Source organism: Centruroides sculpturatus, unplaced genomic scaffold, assembly GCF_000671375.1.
Source record: "Centruroides sculpturatus isolate CEXI.00-Female unplaced genomic scaffold, Cexi_2.0 scaffold35, whole genome shotgun sequence".
NCBI lineage: Eukaryota > Metazoa > Arthropoda > Arachnida > Scorpiones > Buthidae > Centruroides > Centruroides sculpturatus.
In genome coordinates this window covers 1,466,998-1,479,289 of record NW_019384311.1, presented here as the reverse complement: position 1 = coordinate 1,479,289, position 12,292 = coordinate 1,466,998, and the positions used below count along the sequence as shown (strand labels likewise).

At 28.5% G+C, this 12,292-nt stretch overlaps 1 protein-coding gene across 1 annotated transcript in view; it reads right to left on the bottom strand.

Annotated features, from left to right (window-relative positions):
* Positions 1-919: 919 nt before the first annotated feature.
* Positions 920-12,292, bottom strand: part of LOC111621626 (mitoguardin 2-like) — a 31,541-nt gene continuing 20,168 nt past the window's right edge. The window contains exons 10-12 of the mRNA XM_023363835.1: positions 7,248-7,477; positions 4,215-4,352; positions 920-1,419 (exon numbers count right to left, since the gene is read on the bottom strand). Of these exons, the coding sequence (XP_023219603.1) occupies positions 1,282-1,419; positions 4,215-4,352; positions 7,248-7,477 (506 nt within the window). The 3' untranslated portion in view covers positions 920-1,281. The remainder of the gene's footprint in view (positions 1,420-4,214; positions 4,353-7,247; positions 7,478-12,292) is intronic.

The window sequence follows — 12,292 nt, the reverse complement described above, 5'->3', positions numbered from 1 at the left end:
ATATAACAATAACAAAATTTGCTTTATTACAGTATAATAAAGTTCACTTTACTAACTGTTTTTTCTCAAATATCTTTGGAGAGCCAAGCCAAGGAAATGCACAAGAAAATCAGGGAGCTAAGTCATACAAATTTGTTTATGTAATATCTGGTGGTTATTCAGTCTGATAACATCATCATAGTGCACAAACTTAGGTGACAGCTATCTGATTTACTTGTGTGTTTCCTGATGATGAGCTTGGTTTCCTGAAAATGCCCAAGAAAAAACTGTTATTAAAGTGAAATCTATTATAATAAAGCAGATTTTCATTGTTATATTTTTAAAGAACTTGGTGTAGTTTTGCTACATTTATAAATTTGAATTTCTCTGCTATGCTTCTTTTAATATAATAAAATTATATTCTAGTTTCTAAATTTCATTAAAACTATTTGAAAAATATTACTATATAAATAAATTAATATACATACATTATAAAAAATATAAACTAATTAAAAATAAATGCTAAAATAATTTATTACTCAAAATTATTTCTAATGTTCTCTAAACAATTCTCTCTTATCATGGTAATTCTAATTAATAACTGTTATCTGAATATATTCAGATAGTGATATTTATTTGACTTTTTATTCTTGAATGCCAAATAAATTTGTATTTTTAAGTATTGAGCACATTAATTACAGAGCTTTTATGTGACTCTATAAGAAAACTATAAAATATAACAGGAAAATAATTCCTAAATAATATAACATCATTTCTTATACATTAATTAATTGATTATAAATAAAATCAAATAAAATGTAATTAAAAGATAAGATTTTCTTGTTTAGGTATAAAAAATTATCTTTTCTGATTAATTTTTTTATTTCATAAGAAAATACTAATTCTACTTCATAATAAGTTTTGTAATTATAGAAAAATTTCTTTTAGGTAGTGTAGTGATACCTAAACATTAATTTTGTGTTTATATAGTGTTTATAAAGTAGTACCTTTATCAGGAGCTACTTTTAAATAATTCAAAATTGTCCATTTAATAATCATTACTTACGAATTAACAAATCTTTTCATATTTTCACTATACATTGACAACAAATTCAGAATTAGAACTCATTCTACATTGCTTACATTTTTTTTATAGTTTGTTTATTAAATATGATGTTAACACAGTAACTGCTATTGCAATCAATCTTCTTTAAAAACTTTGGAAGATTTCAAATATATTTTCATAGTGTACTGGTAAATATTAGTTATGTACATTTCATATGTGGAATGAAATATCCTACATCATAATGAAAATTTTTCACCCAATCTTTCATATCTTACTTTAGCTACGTCTAAAATATCTGAAGATAGATCTTCTACTTTTGAATATCTTACAACAGTAAAATCAAAGATATCGCATAAAAATCCAAGAATTTCATCCTAAAAAGACCATAAATTTACAAAATTATTGATAAATTTTATTTAAGTAATATAAAGAATAAGAAATTCTTAAAGAATTCTTAACTATCAATATTTATATTTGATATAAAAAATTATCAGTATTTTTTTATTAATGATTAAGCATATCTAAATTATAAATAATATCATGCAGAGTTTAAGAAGATAATTAGATTACTTTCTCAATCTATGTTATATTAACATAAATAAATATGATAAAATTGTAAACTCTATAAAACAATCATTAGTTTCTTAATTTAATGCATAACTATTAAAAAATAATTGAGGTATGGTAATGATAAAATGATAAACATAAACATATTTTAATATCAAAACACTTACTAAAACACCTTTTCTTGCAGCCGACGCTTTATTATAACAACTTTCAGAAAGTTGTTATAATAAAGCGTTGGCTGCAAGAAAAGATGTTTTAGTAAGTGTTTTGATATTACAATATGCAGTCTAGAAAGAATTGAAACATATTTTAATATTGTTTAAAGTTTAAATTAAATAATATCACATAAGGTGATTAATAATAATATGCATAATAAAGATAATATTGTTTTAATAAATGTTTCATAAATCAATGATATTTAAAATTTCATCAAAAATCTTCAAACGTTCAAAATAATATTAAGATGATTACTGTCAGATAAAATCACTAAAAATATACTTTAAACATAAAATATAAAAACCAAACAATGTTTGTTCAAATGCTGATCTAGTTTAAAGTAAATAAGAAAATAAAAATGGTCAAAAACTTTAAAGATTCTGATTATTTATTGAAATTAAAAACTTTTCAGAACTTTAATGTTCTATCTTCAAATCCAAATCAAATATATTCTACAATAAATATTTTTTAACTAAATATGGTTAAACAAAAATATATTTTTCTTTAGAATTATTATAAAAAATATATAAGTGATTATAAATATTAAAATTTGCAAAAAGTATTCTGAAAGTATATTAAAAATGTATATCTAAGTTACTGAGCTTTAAAATCAATTATATTCTGGTTTATTGCATAACTGAATCAATTATAACAAGGTTCAAATACTTTCAAGCTTTTCATGGAAGATTATCATTAGATTATCATTTCATGGAAGATTATCATCAATCTTTTCATCTGTGATAATAAAACAAAGTTCGAAAGTACATGAAGCTTGTTTTAATTTATTCTCTTCTCCAAAAAACCAGAATTTAGTTCATATAAAAGCTATTTCATATAACTTCAAATAATCTCAAAAATGAAAAACTTAACTGTTACTCTAAAATTCATTTTTTAACTAAATTTTTTTCAACTTCAATATACTCGTAAATCATTATTCGAAAAAAACTATTGCAAAAAACAAATATCTTTGGTTAACTTGTCCCTAGATTTTCTATTAAAACAACTTTCCTGTATATATTTGGCTTATTTCAGGATAGAAACTCAAGTTCAAATATAAAAATTCCTTAAGAATTTTAAGTTTACTTAACAATTTTATATATCATGTCAGGCTTACCAAATAAAACTTGTCTATAGGAAAAATGTCTTTTTTCATGCTGTTTGACACAAAAAAATTTAGAAACATTCTTATTCAAAGAATAAACCAGGTTAACTGAACAGATTTCAAATTTTCCTAAATACACATAGTTAAATAAAGATATCTAGCATAACTGAAGATGTTATGAATTTTTCACATCATTTCTTAAGTTTCAATTTATTACCATACGCTTAACCAATTTTATGTGTAATATATCTGTTGTATTTGGTAACATTTCTGCAAACATCAGTTAAAATTTTTTAAATTTTATTAAACGTTACTATTTGAAATTTCTTTTTGTAAAGTTTTCTGATATATTATTTGAGATGTACAATTTAAAGAAAACTGTTTGTTAGTAATTGTATAATAGCATTGTTTTATGCATGGTTTCTAATTGCAGATTTGTGTTTTTCAGATGGTGAATGGTTAGATTAACCCACTCCTAGTGCCACTAAATTTGACTTTTAAACTCATGAAACTGTACTTCTATCTAGCTTTAAATCTAGCTTCTGACATTTCATGGAAAACTACTAAATGTTCTTCACCAAGATGAATATCCTGCTTTCCATGCATTTTTCTGAAATAGTCTACTTGATACAGTAAAATAAAATCTTGTTTAGTATATTAAGAAACATCAGACTAAAATGCTTTCATTGTAATAAAAAACAAGAATAACATTTTAAATACATTTTAATGTTTTCCTGTCAATTATAAATGGTTACATAAGGGTCTAGGCAATCATGTTGGATCATTTGAAGTGAAACACAACTTTTTACAGTGTTTTGTTTGATAAAGCACCTGCTGGTATGAAATCCCCCATATAAAATAAGACCAGCTGTATTTACTTACAGTATGATAAGCTATGAAACATTTGTGTTTGAATACAATCTAAACTCTTATAATTTATCACAGATAATTTCAATTGGAGTTCAATTCTCATTCTTTAACTATGCTGTTATTTACTCTAAACAAAATTAACAAAACTAACAGCTGTTATATAACTTATGCAATATTAGAAAAATCATTCCTCTCTGTTGTATCCATAATTTTGAAAATTTAAATTCAGAACATTTGGCAGTTTTTATTAACATTGCTTTATTCCAGTTTATTGTATATTCGATATTAATGCCATAGGAGAACTATAGTTTTAATTGAAAACTCTTGTTTGTTGCAATAGACTGTTGATAATATGCATATATACTTCAAAGATCTAACAATAAATATATTATTTAAAATATAAACATGTCTCACCTTAAAAGAAATGCAAACTTGTTTCAGGTTTTCATCGGGTCCAAGAAAGCCCCATGCTAATACTGGACTTATATGCTCAGAAATTGAATAAAAATGATTGATAAATCCATTTGAATACTGGAATATATATAAATTATTCTATAAAGACCTTAGTTTTTCATTATTTTTTAATTGTTATCTTATGAAAATGAATAATTTGGTTAGATATTAAAATAATATACATAAGACAATATGCTCCCTTTTGAATAATTCAAAAAGTTAACATAACGATAAAATATAAATATTCAAAATACTAATAATAATCACAAAGATAATCTTTGCTTTATTTCAGCAAAGTTTGAGAATGTGATTATTATTTGTATATTTCTTCAGTTTGAATTTTCTTTCCTTTTTTAATTCAAAATATTGACAAAAAATAATAATAATAAAAATTTGTAGGTTTCTTTATTATTTGAAATAAAGTTTAAATAAATCAAACTTATAAACTGTTCTAATAAATTTCTTTGCCTTTCTTATAAATTCAGATCTTCCAGCAATAATGGCAATTCATCAATGAAAAAATTGCAGTATTTCTCAGTATTCAACAAGAAAGGCAGAATACATGGTTTCAGCAAAATGACTGTCTAGCACATTATTTGCTCAACATTGCAACATTATTTGCTGATGCAACTGATGCAACATTATTTGCTTGCTGCTCAACTGTTGTTGACAGCAAGCAAATAATGGTTTGATAATGTTGTTGAGCAGCAATCATTGCATCAGTGTTACAATAGTTGGTGGATAGGACTTGGTGGTCCAGTACCTTGGCCTGCTAGATCACCTAATTTAACACCACTTGACTTTTTTATGGGACATCTTAAAGGAAAGGTATACTAGTACCAAGATGTATTGTACCCACCACCCCAGAAAATATGCAGGAATCAATATGAAATGCTTGTGAAAATATTCCTCAAGAAAGATTGGTGACAAGTTAAGTCTGTGCTTAAAGCACAGACTTAGCTTGTCACCAATCTTTTCTTAAATGTATCAAAAAATGTCTCAAGGTTGAAGGCCATTTTATTGAATACCTGTTAGATTAATTTCTTTATTGCAATTGATTTGTTATGTTTCAGCAATAAAATTTTCACTTTGAAAAAAAAGTTAACATTCTTTTAAAATTGAAATGTTGTAAAATGTTGTAATATAAGTGATAAACAGAAAATGTTTCAGGCAAAGGTTATTTGTGTTTCACATAGAATCAATTGCTCTATAAAAAAATATAGGTTTTCATTTGAAAATAACAAGTTGACCTTTGACACATCACACACATTATCAAAATAAAAAATACATATGTTTGTTTCCCCATCCCTCTTCAAAACAAACATNCCAATAATAAACAATAATTTGAAATAATTCAATTTTGTGTCAGGTTGGCCTCCACTAGGCCCCCCATAACAAAACTCTGGCTACGCCCATGATACCAACTCTTAAAATATTGATCGCAGTGGGTAAAAAGGTAATTTTTTCGAGACTTTAACTCTCGCTCTCTCGGTTATAGATTAAATTTAGGCTAGTGGAACTTAAACGATATTATATCTTATAGAAGCTAGATACTAGACGACTTATCGACGACCGTATGTTCTTTGTCCCGATATAAAAATATTTTTGGATTATTCCCTTTTTGTAGCCTTTCAATTTTTACTCGGTTGTATCGCTTATAGATAATTAAATATGTTATTCTTATATTTCATAATGTGTCATCCTTAAGTACAACTGCCTTCTTCTCACGATTTCGCTATCACTCCCACTCAATTAACCGAAGCCATCCCCTGACAAGGAAGCCAGAAAGAGGAAAGAAGCTCGGCACTCTAACCTCCTCGGTTCTCACAAAAGCATATCAAACACTTAATTACGATTGATTGATACTGAATGTGAAGAATAATAAACTGCAGTGTTTAGGTATTTTATTACAATAAACACATACAGTTCTGCTTTTGGTACTGTACATACGTGCTATGCAGGAAATCACTATTAGCGCGTTACTTTTAAATTAAACAACCCTGTATAACTTACTTTCGTATATTAAAATATTTTTGTACTTATATCCTTCGGAATTCGAAGACATACGGAAAGAAGTCTTTCATGCAAATAAAATGATGTTCTGTTTTCAAAATATCTGAAAATATGAAAAATTTGCTTCTTCCGAATTCTTCAATTCTCAGTTGAATATCGTTATTAGATGTAACCAGGCAGCCATTATCATTCAAAACGTGCTCCAATCCATGCGATACATTTTGTATGTTTTCCAAGCCGTATTTATAGCCAATGTACTCTTTCAAATTTTCTAGAACTTCATTAGGTTGTTTTTCCCATATTAAACCCTATAATTTATAAATTACACAGAGATATATTAAGATATATATCTGTAAACAATACAGAGTACTTACAATAATCTTATTCTTACTTATAGATGACTGGAGCTCATTCTAAAGTTCTAAGTGTAATTTAGACTTCAGACTTTCTAGAACACAAAATGACAGTTACTTAAAAAACAGTTAATAATTGTATAAAGTTCACTATTATTGATTGCAGAAGCCTGTATTAGAAGAACGACATTCTCAACAGCAAAAGGTAACATGTCAGTTGGATAAAGAAAAGATTTATTAAAGAACTTATCGGTACTTGAATTCACGAAATTACATCAATCCTTTGAAAACACCTGCTTCTTCAGAAAGCTCTAGTAACAAAAAGCAAATAGTAAGGTTCGGTGATCAGGGTGGCCAAGATGTTTGAAAGTTGCATTTGAAATGACTATCTTTCAATTGAATTTGCTACCAAGCATAATGGAGAATATATTGAACATTACGAATGCATTGAAGAATGCAATGCTTCCTCTGCTAACTGCTGATAAAAGTTACAGTTTGTTTTCGAAATAAATGTCATTTCCGTATATCTTAAATGCCAATATTCTCCACATCTTTAAATTGGAATTCCCTAATTAGAATAGTTCAGCGTACTCCGTAACGCACCCTTATTTGTTCATATTTCACTTACCCAGAGTGCCATATATTGCACGGAATCAATTATGACACCCATATAGTATTTTTTATCCGAAGAAACAGATAATAATTCTTTAAAAGTTTGAGGAATTTTCTCTTCTCCAGGAAATATCATATAAGATGGAAGTATGCCGAGATATCCAGAAGTCAAAACGAAAGCCATCATCATCCAAATGCCGAAAGTAATACGCAAGGTATTCAAAGAAACGGAATGAATATTTACATCTGTAAATAATTTCTTTAATAAAATACATTATAATTTCGTGTATTAATAAAAGTATTTCAAATGTAAGATAAGTAAAAGATCCCTACCGAGATTGAACACTGGTAATAGAATTAATAATAATAAAAACTGTATTGACGCAGCTTATTGCTTTTACAAGGGGAACGAAAAATATTTATAACATATTTAGCGACCGAACAAAAAATTATAAAATTTATACAATATCGACATGCTAAAACTTTAATTCGAAAGAAAGTTATGACGAAAATCGTTACCAAATATGACATATTTAAAATGAGAAACACATATCCATAAATCAAATATGTAACTTTTTCTAGCTGTAACAGTTATTTTACAGTCAGAACGTTCGGAATTATCCGTTATTTCGATTTTTATTTTTTTGTAAGTTAATCGAAATTGTATAGTAACTAATTTGATATAATAATTGAGGTTTGCTAATAAATAATTATTCAATTAATTTTTTCCAAAATCGAGGTAAGTTTAATACGAGAGTTGCTGTAAGAGGTGGTCTATTTATCTCTTGTCTAATCTGCAATTTGGGAACTGAGATATTAAGGTAATACATGTGTGACTAATGAACCAAAGCTGTATTTTTTCCATTTTATCTACCAATAAAGCAGCCCAGATTGGGAATGCATACAATACATATGGCAATACAAACGCAAAAAATAGTCTGAAATAATTATTCAGAGAAGTTATCTTTTTCTCGAGTAATTACTTGAAGATTTATATCTTAACTTTAGTCTCAATAATTATATCTTATAAATGGAATGAATAAAAGTAAAGTAAATTAAAATAGACATTTAAATACTTGATATTCGAGGTTATTTTCAACTTAGTGCTTTTCAAATACAACTTCTCTTCATGGATTTCCTCCTGTACGATTAAAAATATTTTTATTTTGACCGAATTAATTATTAGTCGGTTGTTCTCGCAATATTCCACAATCGTATTCAGCCATGTTTGAAAAACGAAAACGGAGCCTGCCATTAAAAGTATATTTTTAATGGAGTATTAAAAGACATTTGATTTCCACTAAAGAAGATAATGCTATGCTAGGCATCACTCTGTCTTGTATAAACTCTAAAATATTATATACAAAAAGGTATTTAAAAACAACATTAGTGTAGTAAGTTTTATTAATAAAAAAGGTCCAAGTAAACAGTATATACACAGAAATGTAAAAGCTGTAAGGACATAGATATAAAAAGAGTTAATTGCCTGTGAATAACAATGAAATATGAATTACATTACAGTCATTAATTTTAAGTAAATTAATGTTAACTGATTATTTAAATTAGCATTATTGTGTTTGGTGACATGTTATGTCTACAATACATAAATAATATTATTGTCCGAAAAATGCGATTTAATTATAGTAGTGAGAAACACAACAACGTAATTGAATGGTTCTCGGTGGAGAACAATCAAAAATACAAATTAATTCTCACAGCGAATCCTTCATCGACGTTTTGGGTGCTTTGCATTAGAAACTGCTAACATTTTCTTTGCTTGCTTTTCTAAACATTTCTTGGCTTCATCACGCTGTATTTTCTGATCCATATTCTTTTTACAGATGATGCACAATACATTTTTACCATACCCTTCATCTTTAGGATCTACTTCACTACAAACTGCGTGAAGAAACATATTACACGATTTACACTTGTGAGCACTTGATGCTGCTTTTAAACAAACAATACAGAATATGTCTTGTATAGTGCTCTTTACAGGCTCTGTACGAAACTGTGATGGCGATTCTGCTGGAGTTGAGAGTAACTCAGTGATGACTTCTTCAACTTGCAGAGGCGATTCCTTGGAGGTGCAGGGTAACTGAATATTCTTCGTGACTGCATCATCAATCAACGGTATAGAAGGCAGTTTAAGATTACTATTGGTAAAATCTTGTATTTCTAAAGGTGATTCTGTAGAAGCGGGGGATAACGGAATGTCCTCTAGAGTAAGATTTGACTGTGATCTCATAATCACAGTCTCTTGTGAATCTTCTAATTTTTCAAGGTCTTCTTCAGTTTTTATCGAATGTCAAACAATTCTCCGGCATGGACATACTTTTTCAAACCTTTCTCGCGCATCTGACAACAACTCAATGAGGTTTTCACAGCCTCGTACAGTCAACACATCACACCTTTGAATTATTTGATAATCTCAAGATGATTCTTTCTTCTTGGAAACTTTTATTTGCTTTACATCTTCAATTATGGAATCATACTTTGGTTTGTTATTAAAACACTTCGTATTATATTTTAAATCTTCGCTAAAGAGGTTTGCGAAGAATTTTTTCTTGATTTTACCACCAATTCGGTGCTTGCTTGCATTCTAGGATTTAAATTTATCTACGTAAAAAGAAGGAGTGGGGAAAGGAAGTGAAAGAAACAAACTTTTGAATTTTAACGATACGGAAGCCGTTAATGTGCAGATTACCTAGATACTCTGCAAATTACCTAGGTAATTTGAGAAATTGAACCATTTTCGCAGCTTTAACGGATCACCCTAGTTAATCTGCAGATTAGCTAGGTAATGCACACATTAACGGATTTCGAGCTTTAGCGGTAACATATTGATAAAATAGAAAAACAAACAACCACTAATTACAATAAGTCATAACATATTTTATTGCTGATCAGTACTTCTATTAATTAGTAAAAGATAAAACCAATTACTAATTATACACATTCATAATTTATAATTAAGTTTATTTTATGTGAAACAGAAAATACTACATTATCACATTATCCATTTCGCAATAAATGTCAAATTCAAAATTTATTTCAAACGACTATTTGTGTAAGTTTTTTATTACAATTTCTTGCGTATCAGTGCTTTTGTGAAATTAGACAACTATAAAAAATGTTTAAATGTACTTTTTTTTAAAAATATGGCTGACGATTTTCGTATATTTAAAAAATACGTAGAAAACATTGAAACACCTTCATTTATTTACCATGTTTTATTACAAGGAACTGCAACTTTCCATTGCAAAAATGAAGCTGTAGAAGCATGCGTATCTTCTTAAATGTTCATAGAGTGGTTTCTATCATTTTAATTTTTTCGCAGATACTTTGAATGCTTTTTTCCAGTACAATCTTTTTTATTGTTAAATTTCACACTTGGACCAATCTATTAATTTTTTTCTCTGAAAGTGCCTGTTGTAACATCCAGCACCGAGTTGCATAACTTTCCTGCCTGTTATAAATTTTTAGTTAAAAAATATCTTTTATATTATCAATCATAATTAATAAATGATGTGACGCCATCTACTGATATATTTCGTTCTAATATCTTTCAATATTTGTATTACTATAAAACAGCAAAAAGGCTTAATTTTGAGAGTAAGGGCAAGTTTTATGATAAAGTATAAATGTTTCTAACAAATAAAATGTTTATTAAATTCTATTATTCTTGAGATAAGACACACGACCCTTCTTTATCTCTCTATTTCCTGGACCATTCATTAAAATTGAATAGCACCAATAACCCTCATATACAAGCTACCGTGCCAAATTGCGTTTTTTAATGTCTACATAATCGAGAGATATTCAGCGAAATAGATTCTAGCACATTCACAAAGATACATACAATAGAGCATCGATTGCCCGTTCCCCGATTTACCGTCACATCGGTTAACCGACCGTTCTAGTCAGCAAATTTCAAATGTTCGCTAGTAATGTGGCACTACAATATTTGGCTATTTCTTGGCTACTTTAATATTATTTTACTTAAATTTTTGCGTTTTCTAGCTGGCATCAACGGCTCGACCATTAAAAAGAGGCCAGTATTTAAACGTGACTTAATTTTTTAATTATGAGTTGTTGTTTGTTTTTCGTGAGCAATAAAATAATTTAAAAATAATTTTTTACGATACAATAGCGACGATTATTATTTAAAAAAAATTTTTTTAGGCTAAACATCGATGAAAATTCAACGCGAAGTTGGTTAATAGCGATATACTAATAAACTAATTACATGGGATATACTAATATCCTAATATACTATACTAATAATATATTTTTTTTCCTTTTTTTCGGTTATCCGATTTTTTCAGTTATCCGACCAACCTGAGTTTCCAATTGAGTCGAATAATCGATGCTCTACTGTATATATCCACGAATTTTTTTTTTAATTTTGGATTTAGAACGTCTCAAACCGTAGAGATTTGCAAAAAAACTAGATAATCAAATTTCACAGGATTCTTTTACTCTCCTTTGTAATGTGTGAAAACCTAGGGGGTGGAGCGTCGAGCTTCTCCCCACTTACCGGCCGCTCTTTTCAGATATAGCTGTTTAGGAAGGCTTATGTGAGTGGGGAGGTACATGTGTAAGTTGACAGGTTCCCGAATAATTACACAGGTTGAACAACAGTAACACATTTAATAAATAACTATAAGATTATGCATATCGAAGGCAAAAGCAATAATGAAACAAATATAAATAATCAAAAGAAATTTATTCTATCCCGCACAATGATTCGTTCTATTCCTGATGCTAAACTATGAGACAAAAAAAAACATGTCTAAGAGGGATGTCGCAGAGAGAGAGATTTCAGGGAGAGAAACTCAGAATGGAGTCAAAGGTTTACCTTACGTGTTCCGATCTCGTCATATGGGAGACCGGTGAAACGTCCCTGGTTCCTAAGCGTAGTCTCTTTTGGATGGCGGTATGGAGCGACAGACGGTATGGGTGTCCCTTGATGTCCGCTCCTGGTTATATGCCGGCGGTTCTCTTTGGCTGGATTTGCTTCGGCTGTTTGCTGTTGAGGTGTCCGCTCGTATGTGTCCG